The 24,028-nt window shown below is 32.7% G+C and overlaps 1 protein-coding gene and 1 long non-coding RNA gene across 2 annotated transcripts; both read left to right on the top strand.

Annotated features, from left to right (window-relative positions):
- Positions 1–13,279: 13,279 nt before the first annotated feature.
- On the top strand, positions 13,280–14,091 carry LOC128043127 (uncharacterized). The gene is made up of 2 exons (XR_008198912.1): positions 13,280–13,840; positions 13,985–14,091. It is a non-coding gene; the product is annotated as an uncharacterized LOC128043127 (long non-coding RNA).
- Positions 14,092–19,720: 5,629 nt separating this feature from the next.
- Positions 19,721–22,897, top strand: LOC128031855 (probable 1-deoxy-D-xylulose-5-phosphate synthase 2, chloroplastic). The gene is made up of 10 exons (XM_012617703.2): positions 19,721–19,864; positions 19,948–20,139; positions 20,220–20,384; positions 20,505–20,655; positions 20,751–21,022; positions 21,111–21,384; positions 21,480–21,787; positions 21,870–22,151; positions 22,236–22,523; positions 22,602–22,897. Exons 1-10 carry the CDS (start codon positions 19,778–19,780, stop codon positions 22,758–22,760), a joined length of 2,178 nt encoding a protein of 725 aa, XP_012473157.1. The 5' UTR covers positions 19,721–19,777; the 3' UTR covers positions 22,761–22,897.
- Positions 22,898–24,028: the final 1,131 nt, after the last annotated feature.

Raw genomic sequence — 24,028 nt, 5'->3', positions numbered from 1 at the left:
TTTAACTGTTTTTTTATTCTGTTTTCAACTTTTTCTTTCACGCATTTTATTTATTTATTTCAGGTCTTCAAATTTTATCCCCCCGAACTTCTTGGGCACGACAACTGCCCTGACATAAATCTGGTCAAAAGAGGAACAATTGCAGTAAACCCAGTCTCTGAGCTATTGACCCTACTCCCTATACTGCTTAAATCGCAAATTAGGCGTAGGTTTATATTGGTGGATTCGACACCCATCAGTTTTTCGCCATTGCCGGGGACTGGCAACACTCACAATTGTTTAAATTATCTTCATGACCAGATCTTCATCCGGAGATCTCGAATACGACCCAGAGATCAAAAAATTAGCACGAGCACGATGAAAAGAGACAGAAGCTCTTAAACATGCAAGTAAAGCAGTAGTTGAGCTAGGACAAGGGCTCTTAGAAACCGACCTTGAAAAATTGAGACTAGCAATTCGTGCAGAGGCAATTCGACGTGGGAAACAAGACGAAGTGGTTGAACCTGAGACCGAACCACTTCCTGAAATAAAAGAAGTAGAAGACAACCTCGGTGAACCAGAAAGGATGGCGAACCGAACCATTCATCAACTAGCCGCTGCTCCCAATGAGCAAACACCGTTATGCATCAACTATCCAACTGGAGAAACTCCGTTCGAGTTGAATTCAGGCCTTATTCACCTTTTGCCCACTTTTTGAGGCTTGAAGAATGAAAATCCACACACTCACTTGAGAGAATTCCACATGGTCTGCTCAAGCATGAAACCTCAGGGAGTCACCGAAGATGAAATTAAACTTCGGGCCTTTCCTTTTTCTTTAGTTGATACAGTAAGAGAATGGTTATTTTACTTACCCCCAGTTCTATTACAAAGTGGGATGACTTATCTCGTGTTTTTCTTGACAAAATTTTCCCAACATCGCGAGCAGCTGAACTTAGGAGAGACATAGTGGGAATTCGCCAAATGGAGAGTGAATCACTCTACGACTATTGGGAGCGATACAAAAAACTCTGTGCAACTTGTCCTCAACACGGTTTGACCGAACAATCAGTTCTTCAATATTTCTACGAGGGTTTGCTCCCTATGGAAATAAAGATGATTGACGCTGCTAGTGGAGGGGCGCTTGTCAATATGACTCCTCAAAGGGCAAGAGAACTGATATATACCATGGCGGCAAATTCTCAACAGCATCGACCGAATTCAGAACCCACAAGAAGGGTTAATGGGGTAAATGTTTCATCCTTAGAAGATAAATTGGATAAGCTTACTAATATTGTTCAATCTATGCTTACAGAAAATAAGAATCGAACCCAACTGTGTGAAATTTGTACTACATCTGAACATCCGACGGATTTGTGCCCAATCCTTAACGAAAATTCAACGGCACATGTCGACGCTGTCGGAGGTTTTTCGGAACCTCCGCAAAGACGCTATGATCCTTTCTCCAACACCTACAATCCCGGGTGGAAGGATTATCCCAACTTGAATTACGGAACTAATCCCTAATATAATCCGTCATACCAACCGAGACCTCTGCAACCAACGTAACCTCTACCCAAGTCGAGCACATCTCTAGAAGTTGTTATGGAAAGACTTGCCGTCGATGCTGCAAAATACCAACAGAGGACAGACGCGTCAATACAGGAGTTAACTAATCAAGTTAGTAAACTCTCGATGGCAATTAATCGTTTGGAATCTCAAGGTAAATTACCTTCCCAGACAGAGCCGAATCCTAGGCAGAATGTAAGTGCAATAACTCTTCGTAGTGAAAATGTTCTAGAAACAGTTCCAGAAAAAAGTCATGGGCAAGAAAATGAACGGGAAAAGCATATCTTTGATCTAAAATCCAGACCAAAATCAGAAATTTAGAACCCAGTCGTGATGCCATCTCCTTTTCCAAGGAGACTCCTAAAGGATAAGAAAGAGAAAGAGGAAAAAGATATCCTCGAAACATTCAGGAAGGTGGAGGTAAATATCCCTTTGCTCGACGCTATCAAACAAATCCCTCGCTATGCGAAATTTCTCAAGGAATTGTGCACTAGAAAGAGGAGGTTAATGGGTAACGAAAGAGTAAGTGTAGGAGAAAATGTCTCCGCAGTACTGCAAAAGAAAGTTCCGCCCAAATACAAGGACCAAAGTATGTTTGCTATTTCCTATGAGATAGGTAATGTAGATATTAAGAAAGCCATGTGTGATTTAGGGGCTTCTATTAATGTCATGCCTTATCCTATTTATAAATTGATTAATGCGGGTCCTTTGAAAAAGACAGGAGTAATAATCCAGTTGGCGGACAGGTCAGTCATCTATCCCGAAGAGTTGCTTGAAGACGTCCTTGTTAAAGTTAACGAATTAGTTTTCCCTGTAGATTTTTGCATTATTAATATGGAGGACGATAACTCAACTAATTCGTTTGACATTTTACTTGGAAGGTCGTTCCTAAGCATCGCAAGCGCAAAAATTGATGTTCAGAGTGGAACATTGACAATGGAGTTTGATGACGAAATCGTGAAATTCAATGTTTACGAAGCCATGAGTCATCCTAACTCATTATCAAATATTTCCAGTATCGATAGTATAGATTGTTTAACTCAAAATTATTCTAAATATCATGACTTTGATAAGTTGGAAACTGTCCTTTACAGAAGCATTAACATGGATTGTAACACCCCTTACCCATATTCGACATCGTAATAGAGTACGAGGCATTACCAGAATACATGCACTTGTAAACGTATTGAACCGAGTTATAAAATTCCATTAATTATTAAAAATTTCAAATTATTAACATGCTTTTATAATTCCTCATAATATAAATAATACAACATTTCCTACCAACCACAATCGAGCTTCCGGTAATCGTCTCACTACATCTAATAATTGTACATATTACAAATAATAATTCAATTTCAATAATAAAACACATATCTATATAATATTCATCATCAAATAACATTCACTTTAATTAAAATTATACAGAATATAGTTCATACGAACTTACCAAGCTAAATTACGTAAATACCAAAATCCAGGACATTTTGGAAATTTTCTATTTTCTCAATTTCCATCCAATCTTGATCTAAATTAATATTTCCTTCAATTTACTAATTTAAACAATAAAACAATTCATTTCATGCAATTTGATCACTTTTTGACATTTTACAAATTTACCCTTAAATTTTCACATTTGTTCAATTTAGTCCTGAAACATATAAATTGGTTATTTTTAATGAAAACTCATGCTAGTTGAATAATCATATATCTTCCTCCTCCTCCTCTCCATTCCACATCCTTAATGTATATAACATGCTTATAGGTAACATTATCTATAATTTTACCAATTACTTATATATTCATTCAAAGCTGTCCACTTGAGTCATAATCACTAAATTATTTATATCTTGAGCTACAGAACTCAAAATTAAGATCCGTTAATTTTCTCTGAAACTAGACTCACATATATTCTTATCATAAAATTTTCAAAATTTTTGGTTTAGCCAATAAGTACAGTTTATTCTTTAAAGTCATCCCTATTCTGCTGTCTGACAGTTCCGTCCCTTCTTCACTAAAAATTAACTATCTCCTCGTACAGAATTCGAATGATGTTACCGTTTATTTCTATTAAAAATATACTCAGTAAGGATTTAAACGTATAAATTTAAGCCTCTAATTATTTTTCTCCAATTTTTGATGATTTTCCAAAGTCAATACAGGGGAACCCGAAATTATTCTGACCTTATCTCACAAAACCTATAATATCTCATAATTTACAATTTCATTGCTTACACCATTTCTTCTATGAGAAACTACACTCAATAAGATTTAATTTCATATTTTTTCATCCTATAATTCAATTTATACGATTTTAGTAGATTTTCAAAGTCAGACTACTGCTGCTGTTTCAAAACTATTTTAGTGTAAAATATTGATTACTAAGTCTATAACACTTTTATTTTCCTTCTCTACACTATTTCTCAACACTTTCTCTTATTTTCTCTTCACTAACATATCAAGAACATATAACCTTATATAATAAAACTCTACATTAACATCAATCTCATATTTTTTTAATAATATCAAACTCAAAAATATATTGAAATCATGATGTTCTTACCTTGTTCAATTGACTTCAATCTTTAACTTGATTTTCTCTCTCCTCCAGCCTCTATTTCTTGAATCTAACTTGATATTCTAGCTCCCCATAGTCTCCTTGTCAATTTTCTCTCTTAGTGGCTATGGAAATTTCTTTGATTTCTAAGTGAAAATGGTGGATTTTTGGTGAAAGGACCAAATTGTAAAGAAAACAAAGCTTTCTTTCTTCTCCTCTTCTTCTCACGTTAATGCATGCAAAAATGGTGGGGATGGATGCTTTTCATCCTTCTTTCCACATATATATATACACAATAAATTAATAATAATAAAATAATATCATTTTAAAAAAAATCAAATTAAAATATTAATAAACTAATATTTATTTATTTATTAATCTAAAATATCTCCAACATCATCATTATCTTCTAGATTTCTCTCTCTTCTAATTGACCATTTTGCCCTTTATGATCTTTTAAAATTCCATCCTTGAGTCATCGCTTAATTTGGTAAAATTGTGATTTAGTCCCTCAAACTTCTTCACATTTTTCAATTTGGTCCCAATCCATCCATTTTTCTTAGTTTCTAGATTATTCCACCCTTAAAATATTTACACCATTGGTCCTTCAACTTTTTCATATTTACACTTTAACCCCTCAACTTTTGAGTATTTACTCTTGGGTAACAACACTTTTCTCACTTTTGCGATTTAATCCTTTCTTGAATTAATATGTTATAATATACTTCCCGATATTGCCATAACTCAAAATTACCCCTTTTTAGCACTTTATTTCCTTATTTTACTATATCAGAGATATTATCTTACTTTCCTTATTGTAGAAATTTTCGGGGTATTACATGGATGCTTTAAGTCGTCTCGAAGAATTATCAATTATAGAAGATCCGTTACGAGAAATTCTCAAACACTTGGAGACGCAACCATCGTTGACGAATCGAGGTAACCAACTTGAACTATTACCTTCCCAAATTAAAATGCTGCCTTCGATTTTGCAGCCACCAACCTTGGAGCTTAAAGCATTATCGGACCACCTCAAGTATGTCTTTTTGGGAGAGAAAGACACCTTACTGATGATAATGTCAAACAGACTAACCAAAGACGAGGAGGAAAGTCTAGTTTGAGTTTTGAAGGATTATAAAGAAGCTATTGGTTGGACAATAGCCGACATAAAAGGGATAAGTCCATCCACTTGTATGCACAGAATTTCCATCGAAAATAACACGAAATCAAAGAGAGATGCCCAGAGACGCCTTAATCTACCCATAATGGAAGTAGTAAAGAAGGAGATCCAAAAACTGTTAGATGCTGGAATGATATACCCGATCTCTGACAGTGATTGGGTTAACCCGATTCATGTCGTGCCCAAGAAAACTGGCGTGACGGTGGTGAAAAACTCATCAGGAGAACTAGACCCTACCCGAGTCCAGAATGGATGGAGGGTTTGCATCGATTATAGGAAGTTGAATGCAGCTACCAGAAAAGACCATTTTCCACTTCCCTTCATCGATCAAATGCTCAAGCGATTAGCTGTGGCAATTCAAAGCGAAGAAACCCGGAAGTGTTTTAAGGAGAATGGTCAATGGCTGAAACCCTTTTACGAGAATTTTAAACACACGCAGTTGAGGAGATTATTCTCGAGGAGCCCAGAGCTTGAATAACAAGTCGTCGAGCTTAGCGACGTTAAACAAAGCGCTGTTGGGAGGCAACCCAAATTTTCTTTTCCTTTATGCAAAGAAAATTTTTGGTAAAATGGAAAATGAAAATGCATGTCGAGGATTTGTTCTGTCTAAGGAAAGACTTGGTAATTAAGAATGTCCATTGTGACTCACCTCTCTTTCCTGGGAACTTACTTGGTGCATTTATCACAACTGTTTTACCAAATCTCGTAATCTTGGTTTTTAATAATTTATTTCTCGAGTTTATAGCTTAGCTAATAAATTGGAAAAAAAACATTTTAATTTTCCTATTATTTTTATTTATTTTTACTATTTTATTTTATTTTCATTTTTATTTTTGCAGGAAACATTCCAAGACAAAATTAAATTCCACATGTCAATTCAAAAAATTCTTTTTATTTCAGCCAAGACCCACTTTACCTACGAGACCACCCTCCACGACGTTGAAATATATGGGAAGTTTCTTTTTCTCTCTTTCTCCTACTTATCTTTACTTTTATTCTTTAAATTACATTGAGACAATGAAAAATAAGTAGGGGGAGGGAAATATAAATTGGTTCTAATTTGCTTATCTGTCATCGCTATTTTTGCATATTTTCGGTAAAAGGTAAAATTTTTCTTTTGATGGTATACTTATGGTTTGACCTATTTAGCTATTTAATTTTTATACATGAAACTTTTTAATAACCTAGACTTAGTGGGTAAGAAATTTTTGGGAATTATGAGTTTGCTTGACTGCTTACCTTTTATCATATGTCAAATCTTTTCAACAAAAAAAACAAAAAAATAAAAAAAATAAAAAAATAAAAATACTCCTCTGATACGAATGTTAAGAGTGAAAAATTGGGGCTATACATCGGGCTGAGTAACCGGAACGTGATGCTTGGGTTGTCATCACATCTCGCGTAAAAAGTTTCGTGTTGCTGCCCAATTTCTTTGTTCTCACTCCGCTAATAAGTTATCATGAGTAGGGCGAAATAATCCGCTTAGAGACGTCCGAATTGAGTAACCAGAACATGGTGCTTGGGTTGTCATTATGTCTCGCGTGAAAAAATTCGAAAATGTCCTAAGTACAAATAATAAAATAAAATGAAGGGTAAGTCTATCTCTAAAATATATTTACTTACTCCTTAGGCTAGGTTATTTGAAATGTTAATGTGCTAGGATTAAATTGCTGAATTCTGCAAACCATGGGGGTCAAGTCCTATTTTGGAGAAAATTTTGCCTTTTGTAGATTCATACAAAATGCTCGAGGACTAGCATAAGCTAAGTAGGGGGATTTGATTAAATGCCAAAGTTACATATTTTATGTAATTAAATTGGTTAATTTATGAGAGTGCACCACTAATTTTTCCATGTTTTTGTTGAATTTTGTGCAAGGGTGCAATTTGGGGCTAAATAGAAGAAAAAGGAAACAATTGGGCTAGATTGAAGAAAGAAGCAAAGAAGGAGGGCCAAAGTAGAATTTTTCCAAGAATAATTAGCTGAAATTGTTGACTTGGTGGGAGATTTTGGGATATTTTTTATATCATGGAATATTTTTTCTTGATTTTCTATACTAGTTGGCTCTTAATTTAGCAATGCCACCAGTATAAATAGAGGCTACATTGTTCATTTTAATCATCAATCAATAAAAATATTAAGCTTTCATCTTTCAAATACATTCTCTCTTTTCTTGTCACGAATTCATTTGCTGCCCTTAGTTTCTTTTCCTTCAATTTATTAATTTCCAGTAGCCAACCCCCCATTTACCTTTACTTTCAACTATTCACGAATTTATTTATTGTCTTTAGTTTCTTTTACTTTCAATTCCTAAATTTCTAGCTTGTTACCACTTACCATTTACAACTTATTTTTCAAATTCTCTTTTCATTTCCAATAGTCAACCACCCCACTTTAATATATTTTTCTGGCCCCCATACTCAATCACGTCACCCATCATTTCACCCATTTTACCTTATTTAATTTATCCAGTACCAACATGTCCCAAACCTTAGCCAACTAAATCCATTTTTAGCTTTAGGTCGGAATTAGCCTCGTCAAAACCCGTGAGTTACGAACCCGAGCAAATTAACTCCTAAATTCCAGTGCTTATTATTTCTCCGGATTAAGAGTATGATTTTGTCAGCTCACAAAGTCAGACCAACATTAAGTCAAAAAAGACGCCGTTTGATTTAGTGTGGTTAGACGTATAGTTGGAATTCAAAAGGAACGTTTCTAATCGGTTTTCTGTGAACACATTGGCGTGCCAAGTGGAGATTGCTGTTTGGTTCCGTCAAGGGAAGTAGTAACCGGATTTAAATGTCCCACGCGGTTGAGGGTATTGGTTCGAGCTAGGCTATTCTAGAACGCAAAGCTGCCGAAGTTCTAAATCACGAACGTTTCGTGGTTGTTCGATCGGTAAGGGTTAGTTATTGGATGTTCCGTAACTAATTTACAAAAGGAAGAGTTGGTGTCCGAGGCGTCCTTGAGTTGGTGTCCGAGGCGTCCTTGGTAGCTATAACTAGCTTATTGGAAAAGACGAGTTCATCTAATTTCGAGGATCGGTTCAAAGACGAGGAAAAATTCGTGCCTAAAGCTGAGCTTATTCTAATTAATTTTTCTTCATATTTATTTAACTATTTTTATTATTCTGTTTTCAACTTTTTCTTTTCACACATTTTATTTATTTATTTCAGGTCTTCAAATTTTATCCCCTGAACTTCTTGGGCACGGCAACTGCCCCGACATAAATCTGGTCAAAAGAGGAACAATTTGCAGTAAACCTAGTCTCTGAGGGATTGGCCCTACTCCCTATACTGTTTAAATTTCAAATTAGGCGTAGGTTTATATTGGTGGATTCGACACCCATCATGTACACTTATCCATAGGCCGTTCACCTATTTGGGAAGACTTGGTAAGTGAATATGTAATTGAAATTGAAAAACATATTATTTGTTATTGGTATTGATCTGAAATAAATGTATTCATCGATTGAAGTTGTGATTGGCAGGGAGTTTACATTGAATGAATTTATTTAATTGATGTGTTATTGTAGGTTCGGTAAGATTTATGTTTAACCCATCGAACTTACTAAGCTTAATTAAGATTACTTGAGTTTTTTAATGTCTTTTTAGATTTTCAAAAGGTTGGAAGATCGGATCAGCACATCAAGTCACACTATCCAGCTTATTTTGGTAGTTTTTGAAACGTTCAATATGGTTTATATGGCATGTATAGGGTTTGTGTTGATTTAATTAAAGTTTGTCTTGTGTAAATGTTAATAATTATAATTTTGCTTATATATATGTTAGGCTGAAAATAAGACATATTAGTGATGTTGATGTGAATGATATAGGTTTATTGTACTCAATTTGTGATCAACTTTAGTAGACTAGTTAGATGGATTAAATAGGTAAGTATAGGTATTTGGGTATATATAAATGATGTTATGTTATGTTTAAAACATGATTTTGACTTGTTTTGATTGTTTGTTGGGATATATTGATGTGTTAAAATGTTATGTTTAGGTTGATATCAAAATGGGTGAGAAATGTGGCCTTGAAATGACCTATTTTTGTCCACACGGGTGTGTGTCCCCTGCAGATAGGAAAAAAATCGGAATTTTGTGAAAAATTTTATGAGTTTCTGATTTAGTCCCGATTTGTTTCTAATGTGTATTTTTGGGCCTCGAGAGCTCATACAAGGGACAATATGAGTGATTGATGATTATATTCTGGTATGTATGTTAAATGATATGAAATGTTCGTATTTGATCTGGAAAATTCGGTAATACTTCGTAACCTTGTTTCGAATACGAACAAGGGTTAGGGGTGTTACATGGCCCTCCTTACACCACCATCTACTCATTTTTACAAGGTTCAACTATTAACACTGTTAAATTTAAGCTCATTACAATGTCATTTTTTTAATTGCATGACTACTAGGTGATTTTTTAGTTGGACCTGAATTTTAAAAAATGATATGAGTTAATTAATGAATTTTTTTAATGATAATAATAATTTAAATTAAAATACAATAGTAATAATGGTAGTGTAATACCCAAATTTTGCCCGGCCCGAGCCCAACTATTAAAACCCAGATATGAAAAAATATCACATAAATAAAGGTCCAATTAGTACAGTCCAGACTACAAAATTTGGCCCAAAATTTGCCTGAAACTCAATTACAAATAGAAATAAAATACCCTAACCCGAATTACCCATTAAACCCTAGCCCAATCACCATGCAGCCTAAAACAAAAATCAGAAGCAGGGAGCCCTAGAAACTCCCAGCGCCGTTTCCCCACAAGCGCGCCTCCAGCCTTTCCACGTAACCCCAGCGCCGCAGCAGCTCCTCTCACCCGCACGTGCCAGGCCTCTGCACTCATGCGAGCCTCCGTACGCGCACGCCCGCGTCTCCGTACGGCCGTACACCTGCAACAAACACACCACAACAAAGAATAACAGAGAAAACACAACAGAAAAGAGAAAATTTTAAGGATTTTTCTGTATTTTTCTTTTTTTTATTGTTATTATTTTATTCTTGGCTATAAAAAGCCAATAAAAACACTGTAAAAGAGGCTTTTTTTTACACAGAGATATTGAATAGAAACGAAAAAAATCAACGTAAAAAGTTTTTTTCGAAAGGTGACCTTCTCTGTTTTTGCTTTCTTTTTTATTTTCTTTAATTATTTGTTTTCTTATTTTACAAAACGGAAATAAAAAGTGGAGGAGAAGAAGTGTCTTACCAGAGTAGACGCCGTCGGAACCTGGTTTGCTCCGCCTAAATCAGAGTCAGATCGGGTTCATGACAGAACGACGCAAAGGAAAAAAACTTACCTTTGTGGGTGCACCGATGAAGCCTTCTTCTCCTCTGCGCGAATCGGAGTCGAATGAGCAGAGGCCTGGGATTTGAAATGGCAGAGAAAGGGGGAAAACGGAGGCGGCGTTCACCTCTCTTCTGCAGTATTAAGTGAAACATTTAGGTTTTGTTTTTTTTAGGCTTAATTTAGCCTTTATTTGCTGAGGGGAATGACGTCGTTTGATGCCGAAGCAATGGTTTCAAAATGGCACCGTTTAAAGGCCTACGACCCGCACAGTGACCTGACCCGAGGAAAGGATCCGCGCGTTTACGCCTTATGGTCTATTTGCACTATGAGCCCTTCTTCATTTGGGAGTTGTTCGATTCAGTTTTCTTCCTTTTTTTTAATTTGTACCGTGCATTTAGCTGTGATTTCATCTGAGTCCTTAGTCAAATGACGTCGTTTTCACTATAGGATTTGAATACCCAGATCCATGCGTTTAATTGCTGCTTTAGTCCCTTGGTTTTGAATCGATTGCAAATTTAAACCTTCAAATATCTACATTTTAATTTAAATCTTTTTTGTTATGTTTACTATTATTTTTAGTATTCTGTTTAATTTTATAATTTTTTTAGTATTTACTAGTATTCATATGTTTTTATATTAGTTATATCATTATTTATCTCTTTTCATATTTATTATTATTATATTACATGATTTCAAAACTTTTGTAGATAATACTCAATTTTGTTTATGTATTTCTATTTGTATATTAAATTTATTGCTTTAGTATTTTAAATTTACTATCATACATTTGTTTTTTTATTTGTTATATATTATTGCTAAACGTTGTTTTACTACGATACATTAAATTTTTTTATGTATTCGTATTGTATCATATTATTTTTATAATAATTTATTTTGTATAATCTATCAATGATTTTAAATTATACTCTTTTGTACCAATTTCTATATATTCTACTTATTCAAAATATTCCAATGTTGCATTCATTCCAATGTATATTATTACATATTATTATTTACGATATGTTTATGAAATGTTTATTCTAAATCCATGTTTATACATCTTTTATTCTTCATTTCAAATTTCATTCAAATAAATTTACTTTATTTAACATTATTCTTAATTTTATTTTAAATCCATTTCCAAGCGCATATAAATTGCTATTTCTTTAAAACAAAAAGAAACCATTGTAGAGATAATATTTTTAGGCCTTTATTTTTTTACCTTAATGTGTCTTTTGAAATTGATTACTAATTCATTTAACTTTCAATTATTTATATTGATATTTGTATAATGTGATTAAAATTATTGTTGCTATTTATCTTCTATGTATTGCTATTCAATCATGTTTCCATTTGTAAGATTGCATTTTTAAAGCACAACAATCATTCTATTGCATAATTTCCGAAAGGCTTGGTGTTCATAGTTATCGAGAGAATTGTGCCCTAACTTACTGGGCCTCAATTTTTTTCGACGAATTTAGATAGCCAAATGTTTGTTTTATTAAAACCATACAATTTTAAAATAATTTTAAAATAAAGCTTTTGAGACTTCAAAATGTTGGATCCTAACTTACTAGATATGGCATTTTGTTATCTCGATTTTGAAATAAAGGCAATATTTGGTGTTTAGAAATTTCAAGAAATTGAACCCTAACTTACTGGATTCTGATTTCTCGTTTGACCTAAATGACCAAATAACCTTCTCAAAATACATGAATTTTAAAATTCAAAAAAATAAAAAGACATACTTAATTTTGACGATTAAATTGTTGCTCCCTAACTCACTGAGTGTGGTAATTTATTTCTTCAAAATGAGTGTGTCTTGTTGTTCAATTCGGTTTATTCAAATTTAAACTTCGAAGGGTTGTATTTTAAAATCTTTTCAAAATTTCGACAATAAGACCTTAATTAATCAATTCGGTACCAATTTTGGGCATTACGAGGGTGCTAACCCTTCCTCGTGCATAACTGACTCCCGAACCTGTTTTCTCAAATTTCGTAGACCAAAATCGTTTTTAAGGTGAGCCGGTCACACCTCAATAAAGGATCGGTGGCGACTCCTATTTTCGTTTTTAAGTCGACTACTAAGCCTTTTTGTTTTTAAAAAAAGGTGCTTTAGACAGGTAGGAAAATAAATTAATTCGAAGGTTTTTCTTTTTAACACGTTCATTCTGTAGATTTATAAGTGTTTATAATTCGATCTATGTATTTTTAAAATGCTATATGTCATATTTAAGTTGATATCTAACGTCTAAACCGATGGTTAGATTGATGAAAGGATCGAATTAATACAATATTAATATTTTAAAGACGATTAAAATACTAAGAAATTTACCAAAACCTAAAATGATTTAAAAACATTCTTAAAAAACCATTTGAGCAAAGACATAAATTTGCATGAGTCCTTTAACTTTGCATGTTTTGGTCGACCAAACAGAATTTGCATGTTTTGTAGGATAAAGTGAAACACTTTTTTAGTTCATACATACATACATACATACATCTTCATAGTTTCGTATATCAATGGCTCGGCTGAAGATGATTATGACTTGTGTTGCCATAAATGATAAATCTCAATTGCAAATTTCCAGAACTAACCACTCTTTATCATAAAATGATGTTAACTGCTTGTCCTGATATGACATCTTCATCATTTTCTGATGTAGGTGCACAAACTAGTATCAGGTAACTTTTTTCCGAGCATCGTTTAACTTAGATTTAGTCGAAAACTATTCTCTTAGATTACTGGTTTCGAAAAGCTCTGTTCTAGATTGTGTTATTCCGAGCCTATAATAGAGCACTACATAAACAATTTAATTCGAGCTCCTTAAGTGGTGTTATCCTACATCTCATAAGCAGTTGTGTCCATCCCCTTGTGAGGTCGTCCTCGTGCAAACCCTTGTTGAGCTACAAGTGAGAGAGAATGTTAAAGTATTGAGTTTTGTGTGGTCTTACATTCAAGTTAAGCCCCTTTGCCTATTGCTAGCTGATTTTAGGTTGGATGCTAATCTCATGTGAGGTTGACCACCCTTTTGCTTAGCGTTCTTTAGTTTCTTATTTCCCTTTGCTCCACAGGCCATATTGGAGATGCTATTTTCCAAATCCTCAAGCATTAGAATCTTTGCTGCTAAAAGATCATGCCGTAGCTATGAATCAGTGAACGGTGTTTGACTCAGTATGAACCCGGAAAGGTTGTTCCTGCCCATAGACCTTCCGAATTTTCTATACCATCAACCTCTGCTATACATACAGGTAAAAATTTATTTATTTTTGGTTAAACATGAAAAACCTTTCTTTCCCTTGTTCCATGTTGAATTTGACTAGCTTTATGAGTATATAAACTCAAGTCTTCATTTTCGTCTGTCAAACACACAATATGTGTATATAAACTCACAGGACCAAGAGTGTGGAATTCCAATTCCAGTTGCTGAAATTAAATCAGAGTTATTGTAAGAAGAAATACGTGAATTAAGTCAAGACTTAATCGATAATTTTTTTAATTATTTTATTGATATATTACACAATTACTTAAATTTATAGTTGTTATAATTGCAATGATACTAACTAAGTTAAGGTTCCGTTGACATACTTTTATTAATATTAATACTATATTTTTTTATATAAAAGAGTTATATTGCTTTTAATTATTTTTGTTAGACTATAATTTTTAATGTTAAAATTTTACTTATGCAGCATTGATAATGATATTTAAATATATAAAAATCTTTTATTTGATTTAAAGAAATTTTATATATTTGCACTATTAATCAAATATGTAATAATCAAATTTTCAGTATTTTGAAATTAAATTATTTATTTATTGTCTAATTAAATCAAACTCGAATAATAATAAAAGTTAAATCGCATAAAGTTGACTTATATAGGACAATATATCATTTGGTACTTGAGATTGATTTCAATGCTCAATTTGGTACTTGAGTTTAGTTCCAATGTTTAATTTGATATTCAATTTAAACAGCGTCACACACTCCAATAAATAAAAAAAAAACAGTCAAATACCAAATTGAATATTGAAGCCAAACTCATATACTTAATTGAGACAAAAAAAATCAAGTACTAAATTGAAAATTGAAGTCAAAGTCAAGAACCAAATAATATATGCGTAAACTACACCCAATGTCACCAAACTATAAGTAAATTTACGTTTTGGTCACTCAACTTCAAAAAGTTATAAAATGATCATTAAATTATTTAAAAGTTTTCATTTAAGTCATTGAATTATTTGAAAGTTTTTATTTAAGTTACTAGGCTGTTAAGTTTTTTTTTTAAGTCCGACTAGCGAGCTCTGAGTGATAATTCAATGATTGGTATGGTGGATCAGTACCCATCGAACGAATAGAAGAATATACCTCAGATCCAAGTCGTTATAATGATCCGTGTAGGAGATCGTAGAAGAAAGCTGTTTAGATTTTGGTTCGTATACATTCGGAGTTGTTTCATGAAAAAAAACTGAATTGTAGAAGAGAAAGAGAATGAGAGCAAGAGTTTTTGATTGGTGCAAATGATGCGAATAAAGAAGGCCATACAACAACGATTTTAAAAATTCAGTAATTTAAATGAAAACTTTCAAATAGTTCAATAATCATTTTATTTTTTAATGTTTAATGACCAAAATGTAATTTAGCTCTTTTGGGCGTTGATTTCATGGTTATTGTTAGAGTTTGTGACTCAAATCCCGTCACTTGTTGCAGAAATAAATATAGCATAAGTTGAATTTGTATAGAACTATTCTTCTTCTATTTGATTTTGATTAGAACAGGGTTTTTCAACCCTTAAAAATAGATATAGTCGAAACTCATTTTCTAACATTAGTGAATTTCTCCTTCTCCGCTCGTGACTTTTCCTGAAAAAGTTTTCTACGTAAAATCTATGTATTTTTATTTTATTTATTATTTTATTATCGTTCTACCACTATGATCAATGTCTATTATAACAATTATTGTAAACTTCCATCGAAATATAAATATTATTTAATAAAATTATGGAGAGGCGTGTGGACTATGTCCACTCAAAATAATTTAGATGCAAGCATGATACATGCTATGAATGCCATAAATTTGTGTTTATTTTTTGGAAAACACACAAAATAAAAACATATAACAAAAATTTGTGGTCCTTAAAAGAGACAATCGTGATTCATGAGGCTTCTTATTTTTCAACTTACCTCTTGTAGGATGTTGGCCCCAAAACAAATGACATCCACTCAATTGGATTTTATGTTTTAAAATAAATAAATGAATAAAAATACGGATTGGGTTTGAATTTAATGTGTTTAAAATAGTAGATTATTATGAAATTTCACGAGGATTAATTCTTTTAAGACGCCAGCTCGATACGATAGATCCGTGTGTGCTTTAAATTTGATTAATGCATTTTAAATATGTTACATGACATCTAAGTTAATGAACTGATTTAATTAATTTGGTACTGATATTTTAAAGACTTTTTTTTTATATAACAATTTAAAGTTTGGAGAATTATAAAGTGTGGCGTGGTGATTGCTCATCTTGTCCTTTAATCATATGGTCGGAGATCTGATCCTTGTCTATGAGGATAGAACATATTTTGTAACCAACAATTTACCTCTTCAGAAAACAATCTGTGGTGCGAGAGTTAGTCATTACTATCGACGATAGATACCCTTTAATTTTGACCCAAAAAAATATAAATTACGCTATTAATATTTGTATTATAAGTAAATTATCGATTTAATCCCTATATTTTAACATTTTAATATCAGGTGTTTGAGACAAAACAGTGGTTGGCGAGGCTTCCTATTTTTCAAGTTTCAACCTTCCCTTGTACGATGTAGACCCATAACAAATAACATTCACTCAACTGGAATTTTTTTGGCTTAATATATTATTTCGCATTTGAGTTTAATATTTTTTTCAATATGGTATCTGTATTTTTTGTCTAATCTAATACGAGTATTTTACAAAAGTTATATATTTTGGTACCTAAAAGTAATAGTATTAACCTTTTAGTATTTAATTCATATTTTAGAGTTAATTAAATGACGGTTAATTGCTAAAATTATTAGATTTGAACTTTTCATGATTTTGACTTTGGTTAATTTTGTATTTAATTTGTCAAATATAATCGGATGGATGTGATTCAATTCCGATTTTAGGGTTGATTTGATGAAAGTTAATTGCTAATATTAATAGCTAATTATAAATTTTCATAAAATAAATTCTAAAACCTAAAATAAATACTAAAAAGTTACTGCATTGGACAAAAACACAAATACCACGTTAGAAAAAAATGTCAAACTCAATCATCAAATTATGCATTAAGCCATTTTTTCAAATAAATAAATAAAAGTGACAATTAAGTTTGAATTTAACGAGTTAAAATATAAATTGTTATTAAAATTTATGAGGGTTATTTTCTTGATTCAAAGGCGTTTAAAATTTAATTTATATGTTTCAAATATGCTCTATGTTACATTCAATTAATAATCGACACCCAAGTTAACTAAGTGACCTAATTAATACTCATACTTTGAATATTCTTTTATAACAATTTGAAGCTCGATGATCAATTTAAAATATATATAAGTCATTATTTGAAGATCTCTAATATAATTAACGATATTTTTGAATTTATGTAACTATTATTTCTTTTAGAAAATAAATGTGAAAAAGAAAGAGAGAAAGCCTTCAAGCTCTCTAATAATGCAAGTTCAAATTATGATATTAGTTCATGTATTATATGTAAGTTTTAGATTTAGTCTTTGTACTTTTCAAATATTGAAACTTCACCTTCACCCCAAAAGGTAGTCGTTATATTCTACTATTTTAAAAATCTTATACGACAAATATATTATCACATATGCAATACCATGTTAACTTCTTATTTTCAAATAATATTCACCAAAAAGGCTATGTTATTTTAGTTTATAGACTTAAGAACTACTATTTGAGTTGAGAGTAAAATTTCAAATTTGAAAAGTATCGATATTAAAATGATAAAATTAGAAAATATAAGCTAAGTTTACAATTTACGCATAGTATGAAACTAATAATAGAATTTAATCTAATAAATTTCATGTCTATTATTTCCGTACTAACTGAAATTTTAAAATTCAAAAACTACGATAATAAAAATGGATGAAATTCAAGTTTTCAATATTAATTTGTGAATGCAGGGAAAACTACAAAAAAAAGGTCTCCTTTGTGTCAAAGTCAAAGGAGCAACATGTCATTGTACCATTTTGCAAATTCGTACATGCAATTATGTCCGTGTATACTTTTATTATTAGATAACTTGTTCAAATCATTAAAATCCTTATTCTTGTTAAAGTAGGTTTAGATTGTTCTTATATTACGAGTGTTAAAGGGTGCTCAAATTTCGGGTAAAACCAAATTAATTCGGTTAATTGATCGAATTTAGTTAATCGTTTGAGGTCGGTTAATAATTTTTTAAAAGTTCGATTAACGGTTAATTTAGATCGAAATCGGTCGGTTAACCAAATTAACCGAATTTAATAAATAATATTATAATATATAAGTATTAGGTTGGTTCGGTTACTTTTTTGGAAATATAAATTAATCGGTCGGTTAAGTCGGTTAATTTTTGATATGTTTTATACTTGTTTTAACCAAAAATAAAAAATATATAAATTCCGGTTAATTCGGTTAACCGATCGAATTAACCAAAAAATTCGGTTCGGTTAATTTTTTTTGAAAAAATTTCGGTTCAGTTAATAGTTAAGGTTTAAAAGGGTCGGTTAATTCTGTTAATGGTAATTTGGGTCGGTTAACCGATAGGTTAACCAATTGAACACCCCTAACGAGTGTTGCACCCCCTCTGATGGACAAAATTCAAAAGGTTAAAATATTCATAGGTACTTGTATTCTTTTCAAATTTGAAATTTAGTTCTTATACTTTTAGTTTTAGAAATTTAATCCCTCTTCTTTTTTGATTTCAAAATTCAAGTCCAATTGTTAACCCTGTTAGTTTTTTTTTTGGTTAAATTTGGTGGTGGTTATTTAAAATATAAAAAGTACTCATTTAGTAGCAATGTAACTAAAAATGATGTTCTAATGAGCTTAAATTTAACGAATTAATCTAAAAAGTGTTAATGGTTGGACTTAAATTTTGAAATCTGAAAATAAAGAAATTAAATTAAAAAATATAAAGATTAAATTTTAAAATTAAAAAGAATATCAAAACATATTATATATTTTAACCAACTCAAAAACGTAATGCATGCACCATATTATATATATATAAAAATGTACCCAACTCTTTTAAAACTTAAAACCTATGTTGTGGGTTCAAATAACAGATTAATTCTTTTTTATGGCGAAGTAAGCTAGAAAATATTTTTAGGAGGGTGAAATTAAATTGTAATTTTACAATAGTAAAAATATAATTATATCTTTATAATTTTAAAGGAATAAATTAAAATTTTAAAAATTTTAAAAGAACTAAATAAAAATTTTTCCATTTTAGGGGAGTCGGCGCTATCAGTCCCTAGCTATGCCCCTGTTTTATGGTGTAGAGTCCTACCCTAAGTTATGTACCAAAAAAAAGTCATTTATCATATATATATATATGAACAATCTGCATTAAAATTTTCGAAAACTACTTATCTTGGATTTGTTTCACACTTACCTACCAAAAGTTCTCATTGGAAAAGTACCTTAACATAAAGTTAATGAATATGAAATCAAATTGATTTAAACTTTAATTTCAAATTCAAAATCAAAATATAATTTATAAGAAATGTGTTATACCATTAAATATAAATATTATTATTTAAATTATATTTAGTTAATTTATCTTTTAAAATATTTGAATTCACTGGATATTTAAATTTAATAATCTACAAAATAAAAAATAATATTTTAAAAATCACAATTTTCTAGATGATTGTATAAAATAAATATAGATCCTAAATATTCAAAATCCAAAATTTATAGCTGGATGAAATGTGTCAAGGTTTCATTGGCTAAATATCCATAACAATTAATTTAAGATTGCCGGGGTTAAATATTTAGACCATGGGCATTATCATCCATGGTTTTTCACGTGGAAGAGATCAGCTTACTGGTTACGTAGATAGACTTTTCCTAGAAAGAGATGTGTTCTTTAGCCTTATAAATACCCCACTACATCGCAGCCATTTGCTTCACATTTCATACTGCCTTAACAACAATGGCTTCTTCTATTTTAAGAACAAGATTTCTTCCTTTACACCAATCCCAAGATGGATATAATTCCATTCCAAGCTTCCATCGCAAGGTCAGTTATCTGAACAAATGCCCAAGTTTTTCTCTTCTTTTTTTTTCTCCAAGTTTTTCATTGATGGACTTTGTTGATTGCAGTGTCGATTCAATAGAGTTACAGCAGCTCAGTTTGAAACGGGGAATGCAAACTATGAAAGGATCGACATGGATAAACGTGGACAACAAACAACAAGAACCAAAAGGTTGCTTAATTTCTCAGGAGAAAAACCGTCTACTCCACTTCTTGATACCATAAACCATCCCATTCATATGAAGAATCTTTCCATCGAGGTAATAATTATTATACTATTAACTATAATTATTAACACTTTTAATCACGCATTATTAATTTGTTGATTGAAAAACGATAGGAGCTTCGGAAGTTAGCTGATGAGCTACGAGAAGAGGTGGTTTACACAGTGTCAAACACTGGTGGGCATCTCAGTTCAAACCTGGGGGTGGCTGAGCTAACAGTGGCACTTCACTATGTTTTCGACACTCCTAAGGATAAGATAATTTGGGATGTTGGGCATCAGGTAATAACGTTATGTTGTTTATTGCGACAGGTTTTGGAAGTTTGTTCGTAGTGTACTATATACAATTAGCTCCATCGATGTATGATGGGTTATTAACATACTGTATTTTGTTGTTTACAGTCCTATCCGCATAAGATATTAACTGGTAGAAGATCGAGAATGCATTCGATTAGACAAACATGCGGATTAGCAGGGTTTCCGAAAAGGGAAGAGAGCATTCATGATGCCTTTGGAGCTGGCCATAGTTCTACTAGCATTTCTGCTGGTTTAGGTAGTCAGTTCTAAGCTCTTCATCATAGATATTCATAGCCGATATTTATCTGATTGATCGTGATAGGCTGATACTGGTGGGCTGTTTTATGGCAGGAATGGCAGTTGGGAGAGACTTGTTAGGGAAGAACAATCATGTAATTGCAGTAATAGGTGATGGAGCAATGACGGCTGGAATGGCATATGAAGCAATGAACAACGCTGGTTATCTCGACTCAAATCTCATCATCATCTTGAACGATAACAAGCAAGTTTCGTTGCCGACCGCCACAGTCGATGGTCCGGCTCCTCCAGTGGGAGCTCTTAGCAAAGCTTTAACAAAGCTGCAATCAAGCAGGGAGTTTCGCCAACTACGCGAAGCCGCAAAGGTGTCTAAATTTGGCTATTCGAACCTAAATACTTCACTATGATAACTAGACAAAATGGGCTTATTTAGGTTTTTTGCCATATTGATAGGGTATCACAAAGCAAATAGGTGGACAGACACATGAAATCGCTGCCAAATTCGATTCCTACATGAGAGGAGTTGTTGGTGGTTCAGGGGCTAGCCTATTTGAAGAACTAGGACTATACTACATAGGACCAGTGGATGGTCATAATGTAGAAGACCTTGTTTACGTGTTAAATGAAGTTAGATCAATGCCAGCCCCAGGGCCTGTTCTCATTCATGTCAGTACCGAGAAGGGAAAAGGCTATGCCCCTGCTGAGGTTGCACCAGATAAAATGCATGGTAAGTATAAGTACAATTCAACACTATGTCACCTGGACTCGAAATAAGTTCCGTTCGAATTGTGTCCAACACGGATGTTTTTCTTCTTGTTGTAGGGGTTGTGAAATTCGATCCAAAGTCCGGAAAACAAATGAAGAGCAAGTCGGAAACATGTTCGTATACTACGTACTTTGCAGAGTCTTTAATAGCTGAAGCAGAAGAAGATGATAAAATAGTGGGAATCCATGCCGCCATGGGTGGGGGAACTGGGCTTTCTTTATTCCAAAAACGATTCCCGGATCGATGTTTCGATGTCGGGATAGCTGAACAACATGCTGTTACTTTTGCTGCTGGTCTAGCTTCTGAAGGGCTCAAACCATTTTGTGCCATTTACTCTTCATTCCTACAAAGAGGATTCGATCAAGTAATTCCAAGTTAATTAAAAGCTAATTTGAAAGCAATGGTGTGATCAAAACTAATAATAACAAAGTGTTTAATTATTGCAGGTTGCTCATGATGTTGATCTCCAAAAGCTACCAGTGAGATTTGCAATAGACAGGGCTGGCCTAGTGGGTGCAGATGGACCGACCCATTGCGGTGCATTTGACACTACTTTTATGGCATGTTTACCTAATATGGTGGTAATGGCACCTTCGAACGAAACTGAGCTCATGCACATGGTGGCCACAGCAGCCGCCATCGATGATCGTCCTAGCTGCTTTAGGTACCCCAGAGGCAATGGCATCGGCACCATTTTCCCACCAAACAACAAAGGAACACCGTTAGAGGTACATCAATGTTATCCTACTAAGATCTCTTTAGTCACAAACAGTCACTCATATGTTCGTAACCCGAAATTCAAAAATGTTTAGATTGGGAAGGGAAGAATACTAAGAGAAGGAAGTGGCAAGGTGGCCATTTTGGGGTATGGAACAATAGTACAAAGTTGTATGAAAGCAGCCGAGCAGTTACAAATGCTTGGCATCTCTGCAACGGTGGCGGATGCTCGTTTCTGTAAGCCAATTGACGGAGATTTACTGAGACAACTAGCTCGAGAACATGAGATATTGATCACCGCAGAAGAAGGATCAATGGGAGGGTTCAGCACCCACGTTTCTCATTTCTTGTGCTTGAATGGACTACTAGATGGCAAGCTTAAGGTAACACTAACATCCATTAAAATTTGTACTTGGTGGAAATGTATGTTATTGTTCTAAGATCAATGTTACATGGTGCAGTGGAGGCCAATGATACTACCAGATAAATACATTGACCATGGATCTCAAAATGATCAAATTGAAGAGGCAGGGCTAAGCTCAAAGCATATTGCCGCCACAGTTTTGTCTACGTTGGGTCACACTAGGGGATGTGTCCACCAGCTCGACCTTATAGATTGATCTCTTTATGTATTCTTTTAGGACTTATTTTCTGTATGTGTTGTACCTGTACCTCTTTCTTAAATGTAAGTTTGATGTAAAGTAAAAACAGGATGTAATTGAGTGTTTTCTTAATCAAAGTAAAAGAATAATCTAAATCAGAGTTTCACTAGGATAGAAAACAAAGTTCAACATAATAAAGTTGTTAACGTAGTTTGGTTTTTCTATATCTACAAGCTTTACTTAGAAAGATAATTCACTATCATAAACCTCGTATAAATAATGATTTAAGTTTTATCAAATACTAGTATAACAACTACAATTTCGCACCTAAGATCTAGATTTCTCTTCACTAAGGTTTTATCCTGAAAACTTAGCTTGTAAACCAAGTAACTCACTTGTTTACTTAATAATGAATTCTTAATGAACAAATTAAGTGCTCACACTCCACCCTTCTAACTTACACAAGACTACTATATAGGAGTTTAAAACTTGCTAAGATAAAAATCAATTATAATTAAGATCTCATTAAAATAGCCTCATAAGAAGGCTTTACAATATCCTTATAAAATTTAGAATAAATCAAAGATCTCCAAGATAAGCTTTCAACTCGGTCAAGTTAATCTTCACAAAATAATGGATCCGATTTGCTTGATCTGAATTAATTCAATATTCAAAGATTTATCGCTCCACAAGTTGGTCCTTCAAATATGGGCCAACACAGGTCTATAAAATCATCTAAGTCACCATCTAATTGATTTTATCGAAAAGATTGTCAACTTCAAATAAGACAAGTTATCTGATTTGTGGAGTGTCATGAGCAATGAACAATGAACACTGCTCATTGCATTTTTACATAACTGCCTTAGTAATTACCTCTTTAAAGGTTGAATAAGACTTCTATATTTAAAGCACGAATCTAATTTCATAAAGTAACCTTTAACCCATACCGATCTATTCAAATATCACAAATTAAATACCTTAATATGGCAATATAAAGGATTGATTTATAAAGTTAGCTCAACTTGTTTTTTTGAAAAAGTAATCTCGATTGATCCAATCTCTTCTTTAATAATAATAATAACGAGATTGGCTATAAAAAAAATCTATGCAGATAATTAAGATACTTTGATCAAACATCGACAAAAAAATTCCAATAAAATTTGGATTTGAAAGAGATGAAATATTTCATGGATAGTGAAATTACTAGAAACACAAATTGGTGAGGGTTGGCCATAATATTAATTGCATGCTATTGGAAAATGACTTCACGTCTCTTTTATGGACAC

Source organism: Gossypium raimondii, chromosome 8 (genome assembly GCF_025698545.1).
Source record: "Gossypium raimondii isolate GPD5lz chromosome 8, ASM2569854v1, whole genome shotgun sequence".
Taxonomy (NCBI): Eukaryota; Viridiplantae; Streptophyta; class Magnoliopsida; order Malvales; family Malvaceae; genus Gossypium; species Gossypium raimondii.
The sequence above is the reverse complement of the archived record's forward strand: the minus strand, read 5'-3'. Positions and strand labels throughout refer to the sequence as shown.

What these genes read in the sequence shown, in the direction of transcription:
- LOC128031855 (XM_012617703.2), top strand. Translation starts at nt 19,778, where the DNA reads ATGGCTTCTTCTATTTTAAGAACAAGATTTCTTCCTTTACACCAATCC. An exon ending in TTCCAAGCTTCCATCGCAAG is followed by an intron (nt 19,865 to 19,947) that starts GTCAGTTATCTG and finishes TGTTGATTGCAG; the next exon opens with TGTCGATTCAATAGAGTTAC. An exon ending in TACTAGATGGCAAGCTTAAG is followed by an intron (nt 22,524 to 22,601) that starts GTAACACTAACA and finishes TACATGGTGCAG; the next exon opens with TGGAGGCCAATGATACTACC.